The sequence below is a fragment of the Dasypus novemcinctus genome, chromosome 17 (genome assembly GCF_030445035.2).
Source record: "Dasypus novemcinctus isolate mDasNov1 chromosome 17, mDasNov1.1.hap2, whole genome shotgun sequence".
Classification (NCBI taxonomy): domain Eukaryota; kingdom Metazoa; phylum Chordata; class Mammalia; order Cingulata; family Dasypodidae; genus Dasypus; species Dasypus novemcinctus.
In genome coordinates this window covers 19,748,548-19,765,384 of record NC_080689.1, presented here as the reverse complement: position 1 = coordinate 19,765,384, position 16,837 = coordinate 19,748,548, and the positions used below count along the sequence as shown (strand labels likewise).

General features: G+C 33.3%; 1 protein-coding gene across 19 annotated transcripts in view; it reads right to left on the bottom strand.

Annotated features, from left to right (window-relative positions):
* The window catches only part of BIRC6 (baculoviral IAP repeat containing 6), a 285,301-nt gene that overhangs the window by 107,982 nt on the left and 160,482 nt on the right, over positions 1–16,837 (bottom strand). For all 19 annotated transcript variants that reach the window (XR_011646085.1, XR_009181110.2, XM_058278359.2 and 16 more), the window contains exons 44-53: positions 16,112–16,245; positions 13,527–13,654; positions 9,814–10,376; positions 8,719–8,894; positions 7,887–7,983; positions 7,542–7,736; positions 6,533–6,733; positions 3,523–3,802; positions 2,390–2,646; positions 2,029–2,137 (exon numbers count right to left, since the gene is read on the bottom strand). Coding sequence is in view for 17 of the 19 variants with exons in the window: in XM_058278359.2 (XP_058134342.1) it covers positions 2,029–2,137; positions 2,390–2,646; positions 3,523–3,802; positions 6,533–6,733; positions 7,542–7,736; positions 7,887–7,983; positions 8,719–8,894; positions 9,814–10,376; positions 13,527–13,654; positions 16,112–16,245 (2,140 nt within the window). In the remaining 2 variants the exon portion in view is untranslated. The remainder of the gene's footprint in view (positions 1–2,028; positions 2,138–2,389; positions 2,647–3,522; positions 3,803–6,532; positions 6,734–7,541; positions 7,737–7,886; positions 7,984–8,718; positions 8,895–9,813; positions 10,377–13,526; positions 13,655–16,111; positions 16,246–16,837) is intronic.

The window sequence follows — 16,837 nt, the reverse complement described above, 5'->3', positions numbered from 1 at the left end:
TTTATGAAAGCTAACCCATTTCTGATATTTTTGTATTGGTAGCCTTTGGCAATCTAAGACACCCACCCACGCTCATTCGTGCTGACAAAAGAGTAAAACAGCTAACATAGGGTTTCCAAGTTGAAACCTTCCCCCCTATCTATACCCTGGAGTAGGGAACCTATAAAACAAGTCCAATTTTGAACGTTGCTAGCTGAGAGCAAAAGATTTTTTAAAGTAACAATGCATTTGCATTTGTATAAAAGCCAAAAAAGGGGTCAAAATTTGTCAAATCCTTAAAACACAGGTTTATATTTGTGAGATTTTCTTTAAAGTTTCTACTTTAGATCCATAAGATTCTTTATTTCATGGTAAAAGAAAAAGGAGTAGGAAGATATATCATAATAGTTAATGCCTCTCTTTAAACTGAAGAACTGCAGATTATAACTCTTAAAATTTCAATTTCATATCATAGGAAATAAAGACAGCCAGAGAAAAATAAGGGTGATAAGGCTAAAATTAGGCAAGAGAAATATTTTCTCACAGCAACCAATAACTTTGTTATTTATGTACATTCTGAGTGACAAATATTTATGTTTTAAAGGATTTATACAGAGGAAAAAAAATTATCAAGTAAATTTTCTTCTTACATAGAAGAAACATAAAAATATTGAAAAATTAAGCTGTCCTAAGAGATTTCAAGTAACATGTTCTGGAAAAATAAACAATTTTTTATATATTCTAAATCTACTCACCATTATGATTCAAATTTGGCACAAATTCCTACTTATTTTGTCAAAAAATGTGGCATGGTTGTATAAAGTAAAAAGCTTAATGGAAAAGAAGGCAGTTTATTTCATATTTGTCATGCTGAGAATGATTTTACTTTGTTAAATACATGACTTAAACATTTTTAATCAAGAGAAGAGAAAAGCAATTAGCCACAAGTAAACAAAAGCATTACATTACTAATGACTGAGTTATAATATTCCCTAGAACATCTTCACTACCTGGTAACCCATTCCACTCTCCCAAGACTTTTCTATACAAATGCTTTTCTCTGTGACACTGCTCTGTCTCCCCAACCTTAGGGGCACAAAGCAAGGCTCAATTAACTTTGTGTGTCTAATATCTAGCGTGGTGCCACACATACAGCAGGCATGCAGTAAATACTTATAAAATGAGTAAGAATCCATGAAAAAATTAATATTGTTAATAAATTGTAAAACAAGAAATTACTAAAATTCTAAATGATTTCATTCAGAATAAAGATTAATCAAATCCTTTAAAAGATACCATAACTCAGGAAATAATCTCTAGCATAGACAGCATGAGCCACATACTCTATACTAAACCCAGAGAATGCCAGAAAGTTGCTCAAAACTCAAGACATGCTGCAAAACTACTTGGGAGTTCATATCAATTTTGAGGTAGGAGACATAAAGGCAGACTACATTAGGACAACTCGTCTAAAATAACCTGTACTTAAGAATCACTAAATATTTAGCTTAAGTTTTAAAATATTATTAATTGGGATACTATTGTTTCATTTTGTGGTAGAAAGGGGGAAAGAATGGATAGTGACTATAATAAATAATCAGTAATAATAAATAATCTAATGAAAAAGATGTTATCTAACAAAATAGTCAAAGTGCGTAATATGGACACAATATTCCTATATAAATACACATTTAGTACTACCTAAGGTACTATGATTATGATACCATCAACATGCAAGCATCCTATTACAACAAATGTGACATAAAATAGTGTTTTATGCTACTACATTCCTCAAAAGTGATAATGACTAAGAATTCTGAGTTCAAATTTGTTCAAAGTATGTCCAATACAAGATAATTAAGGTTTAATATGCAGAAAAATCTATAATAGTTGCAATATGTGAAGCATAAAGGTAAATGTACATTATATAACCAGTCTTAACGTCTAACAAGGTCACCTGAAGAGAATATAAAAATAACACACAGTACTCTGTGTGTATGTGTGTACACAGACATGCTTTTAAATGAAAAAAACAGGATCATTGTATACCTTTCTTTTGTTCCAGGATCCTGGGTTGTTCCAAGCTGGTAAAGAATATCTATTGTAGAGTCAGAAGAGAGTCCATTCAGTCTTCCAAAAAGCAAAGGGCTATTCAAATCTTGCAAAAAAGAATCAAAAGAAAAAGTTTGCTAAATAAGCAAACAGGGTGGGAAGGTTTGCTCAATTTCATTTTTAAGTTATTTTTAAAAATAACTCTTCTGTAAATTCCAACCAAAAAACCTCCAAAAATTAATGAAGCCTTTAAAAGGGAAATTAATTTCAGAAACAGAATTAATCACAAAGATCACATAGCCCAATTACCATTACTTTGCAGATATGTAAAAATTAAAATATCAAAGTTAATTGTCACCTGTAGGATCACTGCCTGACGCTGCACAATTTCTCAGGAGAATGTCTATAAGCTTCAAGCCAATTCTAGTGGACTGCAGTCCTATCTTTACAAGCACAACTTCAATATTGGGTGAATGCATTCCACAGTATGGGGACATCAATAAGGCAGCACAAGTTTGTAGGAGATTAGCAGTAGGTGCAGCTGCACTTGCCATCATTCCTTCCAAATCACTTATGTGGGTAAGGCAATGATGTAATAATCTTAACCATCCTATACTGAAATACAAAAAACAACATGGCTTGTATTATAAATAAAAGTAGTTTAAATTATTTCAGGGGTAAAACAAGACTTTTGAAAGATTAGCATGTTGCATTTCATAATTGGCACCCATGTATGTAAGAGTAAATTATGAATTATGTAAAATCAATAAAGAATTAAAATACAGTAAGTTTCCATAATAACATCACATCTATAATAAGTACTTAAGTGTTCATAGCATTTAAGAATTATGAGCTTACTTTTTAAATTAACCAGGAAAGCTGTTTTTATATTAAAATATCTATATATGTGAATATATTGCAATGGATTATAGAACTGTAAAACCATAAAATCTTGGCAGCTTGAGAATAAAAAAGAAATCCCCTATTTAAAAAAAAAATCAAGCAAACACTTCAATAAATTTTTCAACCATAAAACTTTATCAGAATAATGTTTATTAAAGGATATATTCAGGTTCCTATTTGGTCAGTTGTATGGTTCAGATATAATTCTTCAATGGATAAGCATTTAGGATTACTTTATAAGATTAGGCCTTGTTTTATATAGTCAGTTTGTATGGTTCAGATGTATTCCTGGTGTAGAGGTATTTGGGAATTTCCAAATTAGACTATGGTTTAAAGAACTAGAATGCACATCCACATATATCCTCACACAGAGTGAGGATTATTTTAAGGATTAAAGACACATAAATCTCAATTATAACCAGCATCAAGGGTCTGCTTCTATAAAATTATCTCTATTTACTCACAGTAAAATCAAAGTATATAGATACCAATGGAACAAAGAACTTGTAAAGAAATAAAAAGAAGCCACAGAATAAACACCAAATTTATAGAAAGCTCTTTTTTAAGACAATGAAAAATAAAACTTACCTTGTTTTGGATACCTGATCTTCTGACGGAAGAAAGGGATTATTAACTGTTGCTGAAGAAGTGGTACCAAAAGCTGTGAGGCCCAGTAATTTAATCTGTGAAAGGCCTAATGTGCTGGCATCTCGTGGACGATGTAGTCTAAGGCAGACAGCAGAGGCTACTTCAGCTTTTACAAGTTGAATTTTTATGTAGGTAAGACCACTTGTGACAACAGGAGTGGACAAAGGTAGCATATTTACCCCATCTGCACTTACTTCAACAGATACTGAGGATGGGCAAGCTACAGGAAGAGAAAATTAGGGAATTAATAAAGAAAAAGTGAACTAAAGTTCACAACAGAAATCCCACAAAAGTAGAAGTTTTCAGTTACTTATTATTAACTTGCAAAAAGAAAATGTTTAAGCCAAATCACATTTGCCACTGACTTTCACCATAATTAGTTTTGGAGCTATTTTCTAACAAAATATTTGATCCACAATTCAGTAAAAATCATAATTAAAATTTCTAACATTGAACAAAAAAAAAGGAGTAATTGAAGATATGCAATTCTCAAGTACTTAATTCTCTCCAAGAAAAATGCAATAAAATAGGCAAATAAATCCGTAATTCTACTTTATTGAGAATTTTAACCAAGAGTCTAAGATTATATTTGATTAATCTTCTGTGGGCTTACTGCTCTAAATAATTTGAGTCACAGAAAATATAAGTGATTTCCTACCAATTCATCATTTCACTACCATATTGCAATGTTTTGTTTTTTAACTTTTTATTGTAGTAACATATAATTCAATTTCCCATTTTAACCACTTTTAAGTATACAATTCAGTGGCATTATTCACAGTCTCAATATTGTACTACCAACATTGCAAAATCATACAGCCACTGTGAATATCAGTATGGTGGGTCCTCAAAAAGTTGAACACAATTACCATCTGACCTACTTCTTGGTATATGCCCAAAAGTATGGAAGGCAGTGACTGGAACAGATATTTATACGCCAATGTTTACTGCAATGTTTTCATGTTCCCGCAACTTGTTCACTTTCAAAATTCAGCCAAACATCCACAAGATTTCCTTTTTTCTTTCAATTCTTGCTAAAATTTAAGGAAGCCCAATGAAGTAATAATTGACAACTGCTAGAAGAAAATTATTTCTTCTTGGCAACATGGAAGGCCAGATAATAAATTCATCTATCGAGGGAAATGGACTTTGGCCCAGTGGTTAGGGCGTCCGTCTACCATATGGGAGGTCCGCGGTTCAAACACCGGGCCTCCTTGACCGGTGTGGAGCTGGCCATGCGCAGCGCTGATGCGCGCAAGGAGTGCCGTGCCACGCAAGGGTGTCCCCCGCGTGGGGGAGCCCCACGCGCAAGGAGTGCGCCTGTGAGGAAAGCCACCCAGCGTGAAAAGAAAGAGCAGCCTGCCCAGGAATGGCGCCACCCACACTTCCCGTGCCGCTGACGACAACAGAAGCGGACAAAGAAACAAGACGCAGCAAATAGACACCAAGAAAAGACAACCAGGGGAGGGGGGGAAATTAAATAAATAAATAAATCTTTAAAAAAAAAAAATCATCTATCGAGTAAAACAACCTGTGAAATTTCATTTTAATTTCAATAGTAGAGTTAGAAAGTAATGTTTATTGTATGCCAATCACATGCCAGGTACTAAGAACTAGACAAGTCACATACAGTTTTAAATTTAATTTTCATAATCTTTTTTAGGAACTAAGTGCTATCCACATTTTAAATGAGAAGATAGAGTCAGAGAGATTAAGTAATCCAAACTCCCATGAAGAAATGCACATCTATAACCAAATCCATACTTGATTCCAAAGGCTATATTATTTCCATTGGAGCTCAAAATTCCTTTAATTTTTGCTCTATCCAGTGGTAACATCAAACTGTTTCATTAAGTACACTTGTAATAGGGAACACCTAAACCTACGGACTTTTTAACAGAGTAATAATGTAATGTTCTTGGTAATATTCCTCCTATCCTAATCTCACATACAAATTCTAGCCATATTTCAAAAGCTATTTATAAGAACCACTTGCCTTTCCTAACAAATTCAATCTCTTCCCTCATCTTAGCCTTCAAAGCATTTCTCCTCCAAGTCTTATATGACATAATTTACCTTGTATTAAAGTTATTTATTGACCTGCTGAAACACTGTGTATTAGTTACTGCCTTCTACTTTTGTATTATGTGTTTTAATCTAAGAAAAAAATTTATTCTTTCAAATATGCCAATAATCCACGAAATTTCCTCTCGTTCTTCATTCAATTATTGACTGATATTTGATGGCAATGATAACTGATAGATGAACAAACAAAAATGCAGCAATTTCAACAATTCCATAAAAGTTATTATATTTATACTAAAAGAATCTGTGGTCCATAGAAGATGTAAAACAGTACTTCACATTTCTTTATGACTACTTGGAAGAGTTCCTGCTCCACTTAATCAATATCTTATTTCCTAAAATGAATTATTTACATTGAACATATTTTTGAGTAACCTAGCAAAGGACAACAGTATCAAATTTTGTGTTTCATGAGTGTAATACTCAAAATATCACAATAAAAAACTCTTCAGTGAAGTAGTTATCTTATAATGAGGGGGTGGTTTACACAAAAAAATCTATTCTTATTTCAAACTGCAGGACTAGCACTAAGGACCTGACCAGGAAAACTAAGATTGTTATCTACATGAGTGTAAACTAACTCATTCCAGCTTAATAGTATAGTTTACTAAATTGTGGGGGAAAGAAAATAAAAATTATATATAACAGGAATATATTTGGGTGATTCTGCCTGTGTGAGAAGAAGCCATACCATTTCACTTCAAGGGAAATTAGCTGGTAGAAAAGTACTGAATATTATACTAAAAGTTCAAAATTAGGCAATCTGTTAATAACAAATAAGTGCTTGCTAAAACTTCTTCTCATTTTCAAATGTTTCTAAATTATTGTTTCTTCTCATGATACTTCTTTACAAACTACTACTCACTTGCAAGAGATGCAAGGTGAGGCTGGATATGTATCTCTTTAAGAAGCACTGCTGCAGGAAGGTGAATGGTAAGGTCACACCAAGCCTCTTCTGGCAGAAAGATGTAAGACCAAGCAGCAGAGCGAGCCCTTCTGTGAGGTGGTGTGGCCTGCAAAAGCACTTCAGCCGGCTGGGCAGTAGGACTGCTCGATGTGATAGTACCTACAGAAGATTTTTAAATTAATCAAGAACTTGCAAAAGAAACTCAATTAAGCTTAAAGAATTATTCAAATTGTAATAATTAAACTAGAAAAGCAAACTGAAAATATGAATATTTGTTATTTTTAATATACTTAGTACTCTAAGCATGATTGCCATGATATTCACAAAACATCAGGACATCCAGTCAACTAGCAAGATGATAAGTTTATTACTAACTGCTGCCTAATTTCTTTATAGTCCCACAACAAACAGCAAATGAAAACTAAAATAGCGACAATGAACATAACAGAATTCTCAAGCAATTTAAGCAGAAAACATGTCCAATAGTCCCTTCACTTTGAAAATAAATATCTTTATTCTACAATATATATGTCCATGAAGTGGAAATATTAAAAGAAACATATGAAAAGAAACTATGTGGACTGGAAAAAGGGCCAAATACCTGAATTCAAAAAATTTTTTGAACACAATATCACTTTAAAAAACAGAAGAAACATGTCCTGAAAGGCATTTACACAGTGAAAATTGACGTAAGAATCTCATATTTCGTTTCATAGATTGTGTTTCTAGTTAAACTCAGAAATAAAAAGAAAATTTATAGCTAGAGAACTACTTCCTTAACAGAATAAATTCTTAATCTTATCGATAAGTTATTTTGATATTCCCTCCTTTCAAAACCGTGTTTGAAATTAAAATGATCTTAGGACTACTTCGAATTACTTCAACCACAAATTCTGCTTCATACCAGCTAATAAACTACATAAATGAAAAACTTCATACCAATAAGATTTCATAAGGCTTTTCTTACCAAGGGGTGCAAAGTTATGGATCCCTTCTGCATTGTCAGGTTCAGAGGCTAGTATTCTTGTTTTCAGCATGCTATCGACAGCTTTATTTGGACCAGAGTCAAGAAATTTCATAATAGTTGACACCATACTTCTTGCAGTATTTACAATAGCCCTTGTACTAGTAACCATATTGTTGCAAATGAGTTGAACACCACCTAAAGGTACAAAGAGTATCAAATGAAAATTATCTCAGGATAAGGGTTTGACATTAAGGATCAACTTTCAAAAGAAACTTCATAAATGAGAATAAACTATACTATCAAATGATTTCACTCAACTGACAGTTTTTGGGTTTTTTATCTTACCCATATCGTGGAAAGCTTTCAAGGCATCACTAGTATCCAATACTCTTAAAATGAACCACAATAATGGTTCAGATAACTGGCAAGTAGCAAGAGAGCCCTAAAAAGATAGACAAGTTTATGTGATTTTAAAATAGATTCCTATGAATAAGACCATTAAAATTCTTAGTTCATTTAGTTTTAATTTTTGTAAAATGATAACGTTAAGCTAAATCACTAATACAAAATGGGGTGTGAAAATACATAAGAAATCTTACCTGAATTAGCAAGGAAGTGAATTGTGTTCTCACTGAACTCACAGCATTTTTTAATTTATCTGTCTTCACCAAGTATTATAATTTTCTAACTTAAATGAATGTACATTTATTTTGTTTCTCACTAGACACTAATCTCATTTAAAAATTGATCCTTCTCAAATATTTATACTTTTTAAATTAGTCTAATTTGTTTTAACTGAAAAGGAAACTAAATTGAAACATGAACTTGAAAAACATACTCATTAAATTTCCATAAATAACATCAATGGAGAACATTTTGGAATTCAACTACACAAGTTTTGGGAAAAGAATTACTTCTAGAGACTACAAAAAGAAATCTAAAATTTTAAAATATGTTAAATGTTTTATTTTTATCTCAATGTGGTCATCTTTGAAAACGCCATTTCAATGCAACTTCCTCCTCCAATTTCTATTAATCCATATTCCTCATGTACAGATATTTTTCATTTTGTCAATATATATTATGAATGTTCATTTGGTCCTTTCCTATATATAATTCTTTACTCCTATTGCCAGAAAATATTAAATTATCGCAACTGTTGCTGGATTAAACTTACTTGTCTGCCCATATATCCACAGGCCATGTAGGTTAAAATTGGCTGCAGCATCATGTGAACGGTAGAAGCTTTTTTACTAAGTGTTGTCAGTATGGTAAATAATCCATCCCCAACTGATATGGCGTCTAACCCACCATGAAAATTTTCATGTTTGGTGAGATGTAATCCACTTGCCCCTGGTTTAAATAAGAGATTACACATTTAAAAATCAACAGTAATTAAAATAGACTGAAAAGTAATGTTTCTTGAAACCACTGATGAATAGATAGGTAACAGTTAGATGTAGATATACTCAGATATTAAAATACGTATCATACTGTTTGTTGATGTCTTCTTAAATGACGTACTCTTTATTTTTGGTAACAATGAAAATAAGTTGCTCTCTTATGTGACTGAGCAACGTCACTATATATAGTAAACATATCAAGAAAGAAGAAACAAAATGGACAGAGATAAGTGATATTGTAATGTAACCATACTTCAAAACATCTAACCAAAAAGAAGAGCGTTGTGCCACATAAACTGCAACAGACAAAAATACACCAGGAATAGATTCTGTCACAATTCATAAAAGTTCAATTATTTAAAAACTTAACCCAATATACGGGCTTGCAAATAAGAAAAGCTAAAGAACAATATATAACTTTTCATGAATATGTGTCATAGAGACTCTCACACCATAAGTAAAATGTTATTTCATTTTTTAATAAAATTTGAATAAATAATCTTACTGGTTCCTCAAAAAAAATTTACTGTCAAATTCTTCGTCTTAAAATGTTAGAAATGCTTAGCTATAAATTAAGGTATTTGACTTATGAGACTGAACATTTTCCCCTCCCTAATTTTATTGACTGTAAGGTATTTTGCTGGTATTTCCCCTTTTTATTTGAAATTTTTATGTAAAGTTTCTCGATATTTCAATTTCATTTATTAATTGAAGCTACTTTATAAAATTCTTCTCTAATAAAGAACAGTCATTATAAGAAGCTTGCAATGAGTAGCTTCAAATGATTAAATAAAATGAATCCTCAAATTGTTATTGGCAATTGGTGCAGGACCAAGAACAAGTATAAGATTAATATTCTCAATACGTACCAATTATCATTGCCATGGCACTGCTATTACACAGGCCCAGAGCAGACAAAATCTGGCTCATAATCTGTTGGTTGGCTAAAACTAAATCAGCAACATATGCAGAAGATCCTTGAACACTGGTGCTGCTTCCATTACCATCTTTGCCTCCTGAGACTTTTTCTTCATCTGATACACTGTCCGTTGTATTGGTGGTCACAGACACTTTTGCACTGTATTCCCTATTGTCTGAAAGAGGCAACTGTACTAAAATGTTAACCAGTTTTAACAAATCAAACATGAGTTGATCTCTTGTCATTTCACCACAAACTGCTTTTGCATCACCCGGACGAATAAGGTTGGCAAAGAGTCCCCCAAAGCACGCTCGAGCACCCACTGAGCTATCTGATCCACTTCGAGACATTACTTTGTCTGAACAAGTGATATAGTGGTGAACTAAAAAGGTGACAGACTCTATCACAGCAGAAATAGTACTGACTGAAACAACTTCAAATTTCTGCTCCAGAGTGAATTCTAAGAGCTTTACTTGTGCATCAAGTGGTCCTTGGCCTGTCTGGAAGGCACCCCTGTAGAAAAAGAGAGAATTAAAAATTAACCCATGTTAAGTACTTTTGGAAGAAGTAACATTTACAATATAAGAAAACAAAACCACCACCAATAAAGAGGAAAAAAATTAATAAAACACAAATTAGAAAGGAAAAAAAATAAAAAAAGAAAGATAAAATAAACTCATTATTCCCTATTTCATCAGTTGCCATTTCTTTTTGAGTCCTTGTATTTCCTTCCATTTTATACAAAATTACAAATGACTTCCCTTCTACAGAGAAAACTGACAGACAAGTAAGTAAAGAAGTGATTTTGAAAGAAAATGGGCTTCATATTAAAATATTTCAATATCAAAGCACTCCCTATGATGAAATGATCTCTGGTTTTTCATACCCTCAAATGTTATTTTAAACATTTCCTGCAGACTGTGATTCTCAACAATTAATTTCAATCAAATAATTCTTACATACCAAAACTGAATACTCTCAAATTCTAGTTTTGCCTAAAATGTAGAAAGCTGGAAAGAACTTCATCCCTAAACTAACAAAAAGAAAAAGCCAAATCAACTACTAAGTCGTAATTTTTCTTGAACTCATCACAGAGCTGAGGGCACAGGGCAACCAAACAGCCTGAAATCCAAGAACACAAACACCTCACAAGAGATGGGACGCGAGCATGGGTTCTCCAGTGCAAAGCTTGGCTAAAATGTTTAACCAATTGCTAATGACCATGTGTGTGCTATGCTGACAATACAGAAACTTTGGGAGTTCACACTCACTCAAAGGATCTACTCCACACACATTCATGGCAATTAGGGCAAGGGAAGAAATCAGAGCGATTGCTTGGAAGTAAAAGCCACAGAGTAGTGACCAGTGTTGCAAGAAAGACACAAAGGTCTGCTCAGACCCTTCTCTCCTCTAGAAAAAATGCCTTAGGCCATTGTTGCCTCAAGGGTACAGGTGAAGACCCTTAATGCTAGGAACAGTTACATTAAAATCATTTATGATCATAAAAAGAATAGAAAATAGCCCTGGCTGAGAACCCAATTATTCCAACATCATTTGTGGTCTCCTACCTTTAGAGATCAAGAAATGATCTTCCACCACAAGAATAGCCAAAGTTACAAGGTAGAGTTTTGCAACCACAAGGAGAGGGGAAAAAAATTACTGAGAAAGTTTCACCCACACACAGAAGGCCTACCAAAGACTGAAGCTGGACCAGAACATGAGAGAAAACCTGCCACCACCAGGAACCTGGCAAAACTGATAAACAGGCAAGAGCAGTCAAATGTTAGAGGTGGAGCTGTAGAGAGATCTCCTCTGAGATGCATGTGTATAAAGAAGGACAAAATCTGAAGATGGAGCAAAAACATTGGAAATAATCCTCCTGCTTTCTCTCTCACCAAAGCAAAAGTCACTAGAGGAAACTGAACCTTATCTTGTAACAACGAACCCCGAACCCAACTCAGTCCTATCTAGAGAGACTCAAACCCTCAAATTAACCACCCAGAAAAAAAGCTTGCCCATTTGCGGCATAAATATTATTTAACTGATTCTCTAAAAGATAACAACCTAAAGCAGAACAATAGTGGCAGTGTGAGAAGATGGAGGAGTAGGGAGATCCAGGATTCAGTCTTCCAACAAAACAATTATTAACAGGTAGGAATTGTCTGAAATAACTATTTTGAAACTCCAAAGGCCAGAAGAACACTGTACAGCATCCAGGCAAGAGGAAGAGGCTGATAAATTATGGTGCAAAACAGTAAGGTATTTTGCCGCACAGCAGACACTGGTGTCCATGACCTCACTCTTGCACCAGTGGACTCCACCCCTGGCTCTGCCTGCTGGGGAACAAAAAGGACATAAAAAATCCTCTTCCCCAAGCACAGGGCAGGGCACAGCAAACCAATGATCATAGCTACTGCTAAGCAGATTTGGATCATTGGGGGCCCAGCCCTGAGGACAGCTTTTGTTCCATTCCATGTTGGAAAAAGATGGTTATACCCATTGTTTCAAACTGTGTGCACAACGGTGGTGCTTCAAGAAACAACTAACCAAAAATTTCATATGCAGTGAAACTTTCTTTTGAAAATGTGGATGAGGGTAAGACATAATCAGATAAACAAAAGCTAAGGGAGTTCATCACCACCAGACCTTACCTAGAAACAAAGGTAAAGACAGTTCTTCAGACTGAAATGAAAGGACACTAGACTGTGATTCAAAGTGGCATAAAGAAATAAAAAGTAGCAGTAGAATAAATAAAACAATCCCGTTGAGCTATTACACCAGTTTAATACCTTTCTCAGGCCATTTATTTAAATAAATACATACATACAAACATACATAAGTAAATGTAAGAAATTAAAGGAAACCAAATTAAAGTTAAAAAAAAAAAAAAAAGACGAGCAGAAAAAGTAACTAATAATAAATGCCAGTACTATTGTAGTGAATTATGTGGTAAATAACTTCACTTCTTACTTCTTATAGTTGCTAAAATGCAATCCTATAAAAAGTCATGATAAATCTGGTTTTAGACATACAATGTAAAAACATGTTAAGTGGTAACAAGTACAAAAAAACAGTAGGAGGACAGAGATACAGAGGAAGAGTATAAGTGCATGCTACTATAGTTAAGTTGATATCAGACTAAATATGGCTGTTGTATTTAGGATGTTAAACTTTAAGCCCATAGTAGCCACAAAAGAAAATAGGTAGAAAATATATCCAGAAAGAAATGAGAAGGGACTCAGTATGGTAAAGCACAAAAAATTCAAATAAATATAACAGTGAGGGGAAAAAAACGTGCAAGACTTACAAAGGCTATATATTGAAATGGCAGAAGAAATCCCTGTATTCACAGCAGCGACTTTAAATGTAAATAAATGAAACTCTCCAGTCAAAAGGGAGAGATTGGCAGAAAGGATAAACAAGGATGACCCAACAATATGCTGTCTGCAAGACACAAACCTTAAATTCAAAGATACCAGTAGGCAGAAGGTGAAAGGCTGGAAATAATATATCATATGTAGTACCCAAAAGAGACCTGGGGTGGCTATACTAATAGGGGGAAGAGGGGAGGAAGGAGGAGGAGGAAGATGTTAATTTAATGTAAATATTTGGAAAGTTACATACTGCCTATATTCAGGAATACAGGAGTACTTTAAAATTTACCTCTCTGTTGAAAGTATATGAATTAGCTTAAGCAAAAATTCACTAAACATCTGAGGACATGTTGAAGAAAGATGCACTTGTAATCGGGTAAGAAATTCTTGCATAGCTTGTGTAGCTGTTGGGCCAACCTGAAAAGGAATAAAAGTACGTTGAAATCTGATTATGAAACAATCATAATATGATTTACAGAATCATTCATTTAAAATGTATTAAGTCTTAAGTCGAGAGTTATATAATTTTTCTTTATAAGAAAAAATAAACATATTAATAGTGATAAAAGCAAAATTGTTTGTTTGTTTGTTTTTGAGGTACCATGGTTGGAGATTGAATCTGATACCTCCTATGTTGCAAGTCAGCACTCAGTGACTGAAATACACCAGCTCCCCTGAGTTGGTTTTTGTTTGTTTGTTTTGCTTTTTAGGAACTACTGGGGATCAAACCTGGGACCTCATACACAGGAAGGAGGCATTCAACCATTTTAGCTACACCTGCTCCCTGCAAACTAATTTTCTAGATATTTATTTTAAAGATCCTCTTGTCAATAAATTGTCCATTACAGTTTATGTAACTAACAATTTATATCAGGTTTATTTAACTCGGCACAGGAAAAAATTCACCCAAATTACACAAAGTATCTTTATAACATTTATAAAACATAGAAAGAACTTCTACACTGATTTTCATAACCTTATTACTACCCATTTCAAAAAAACTCAGTTCAGAGAAGAGGATCAGTGTCTCACACCAGTTCAAGTACTAAAGGAACTTTTTTTTACAAAAGACTAAAACTAAGGAAAAAAGAAAATCCTATACTAAGTAATAAAACTTTCCTTTCCCAATCCTCTTTCTCAACAATGAAAGAAGTGATAGTGAGAAAACCAAATAACTGGAGTAAATATTGTAAAGTCTTATAAAACTTTTACATATTATTTGGTTTGGTGGACCAATCATAAAGCCCTGGAAGAGTTTTGGAAAAACAAAATGCAATGTAATCATCAAATTTTTTTTTTTAAGTTAAAGTTAATTTATAACACTGAATAAAAACCTAAAAAATTGTATGGTGCAAACTGTAAACCACACTATAAACTACAGACCATGGTTAGTAAGATTGCTTTAATGTTTTCATCAATTTTAACGAATGACCATACCAATGAGATGTAGTTAATGAGGGAAAGTGTGAGAGCAGGAGGGGGTGGGGTATATAGGAATCCCCTATATTTTCAATTTAACATTTACGTAATCTAAAGCTTCTTTTAAAATAAAGAAAAAAAATACTCTTCTATACAGTGCATTCTCCCAGATAACTTGCTCTACCAATAACTAGCTTGGGCAGTGTGGTTTGATCCATGTTTCCTTAAATATAAAGTAGCGAAGTTGAAATTAGGGATCTTATAGATCCCAGGCTTCTTCCATTCCAAACTGAAGCAAACTCTGTTAACATGCCTTTGCTACCACCAAAACTCTGACCCAATCTAACTAAAAGTAGTTTCTTCTCTCTTACTTTTTATCACTTATTTAATTCTGACGCACAAAATTAAAGTATATTTAACGTCAAAGTACTGACTGAAAGTGTCCAGGAGAATTTAAACTCCATGAAGAAGGAAACTCAGTCTCAGTAATTACTTACATCTCTAGGACCTAGAACAGCAACTTAGGCCAGCACACAGGAGCATCTCAAATACTTACTGAATAAATGAACTAATAGAAGGGATGGGAATGGGGAGTTAAGGACCATGAAAAGTAAATTAGGGGAGTGGATGTGGCTCAAGCAGTTGAGTGCCTGCCTCCCACATGGGAGGTTCCAGGTTTGGTTACTAGCACCTCCTAAAGAAAACAGACATCGAGCAAAAACAAATAGCAGACAAGAGAGAAAACAAAACACAAAACCTAAATTAGAACTTGTCTAATGCCAAATCCAGAGAATTGTTTCGATACTCATTAAAAAATGACAAATTTGTAAGATAACCTTATTAAATAACCTCCACTACAAGATGCTATGGTCACTAAGTACATTTTTTAATTAAGAAAAATGCAATAAAATAGACATATTTAAAGGAAATCAGTACAATAATATAAGAAATTAAATGAATATAAAGCAAATCTGTAATGGAGACTGAAAACGTTTGTTACGAGCCATAAATTTTGTTACTGTTTGTTAAACAAAAAAGCATTAATATTGTAAAATGATTAAGTTAGGCGAATTTTCCATTTTGATGGCAGAGGATGTGAAACATGAGACAATAATTTAAAAAATTTTTAAACTCTAAAATTTTTACAATGCTTTCCCAACTTTCCAGACAGTATTTATTCAGAATGCCTTAAATTATTCAAAAATTCCAAAAATATGTATTTATATCAAACCCTGGTTTAAAAAAATTCTTAGAGAAAATTTACTTTCTGCTATTATTCAATTTCAGTAAAGCTATTATTATAAATTATGCAAAAATTTTCATTATATTCATAAATAATCACTTAATACTTAAGAAATGAAGATTTTACATACTTATGCAACATTAAACTTTTACTCTATAAATATATTTGTTGAACTTTCTGGGCATATCACTGGTTTTCAGAAGTTGCATTACCTGTGGACTGTGTTGATTTGTTCCATGAGGACTAGTGCCAGAAAGAAATTTCACTAATACATGAATAAGGTTTGGATCTGAAACCAAGAGATGGGCAGTACTTTCCTGAGTTCCAATGGCACTGCTTGATCCAGCTATAAAAATGGAAGAAAAAAAAAAGTTCTTAACAAATGGACCCTGAAACAGTGGAAACATAATATTTAAAAACATCATCTTTTACTTCCAAACAACACTCACACATTCCCAGTAGTTATTGTTTAACAACAGGATTTGAATCTCTCCACTGTGTCCACTGGGCTGGATTTCATTATTTATTTTCATCCTATCATGTATCTTTTTCCACTTCTCTTTTAATCCCACAGTAAAAACACCTTCAGAACAATCTTCCTAATCTTTAGATCAGAATAGTTTGGACAATTTTCAAGCAAACTAAGAGTTTAATCTGCATTTATTTGTATTTAGAATACAGGTAAATGGGAAAGAAAGAAAGAATCCTCTCTGCCCCATTTGGGGAACATATTTTTATTAACTATCTCTCCCTTCCAGAAACAGATCTACTTTTCAGTAAATCTTAACCCAAATTTCTAAACAAATTAAGGCAAAAACATCCAATTTTGCACATCAGATGTATACAGATTGTACACTGTGAACTGAAGTATAGGCAACACATCAGTTTTCTGAATTGGATAAAATGCCCCTTGAGATAAATCAATCTTCATTGATGGT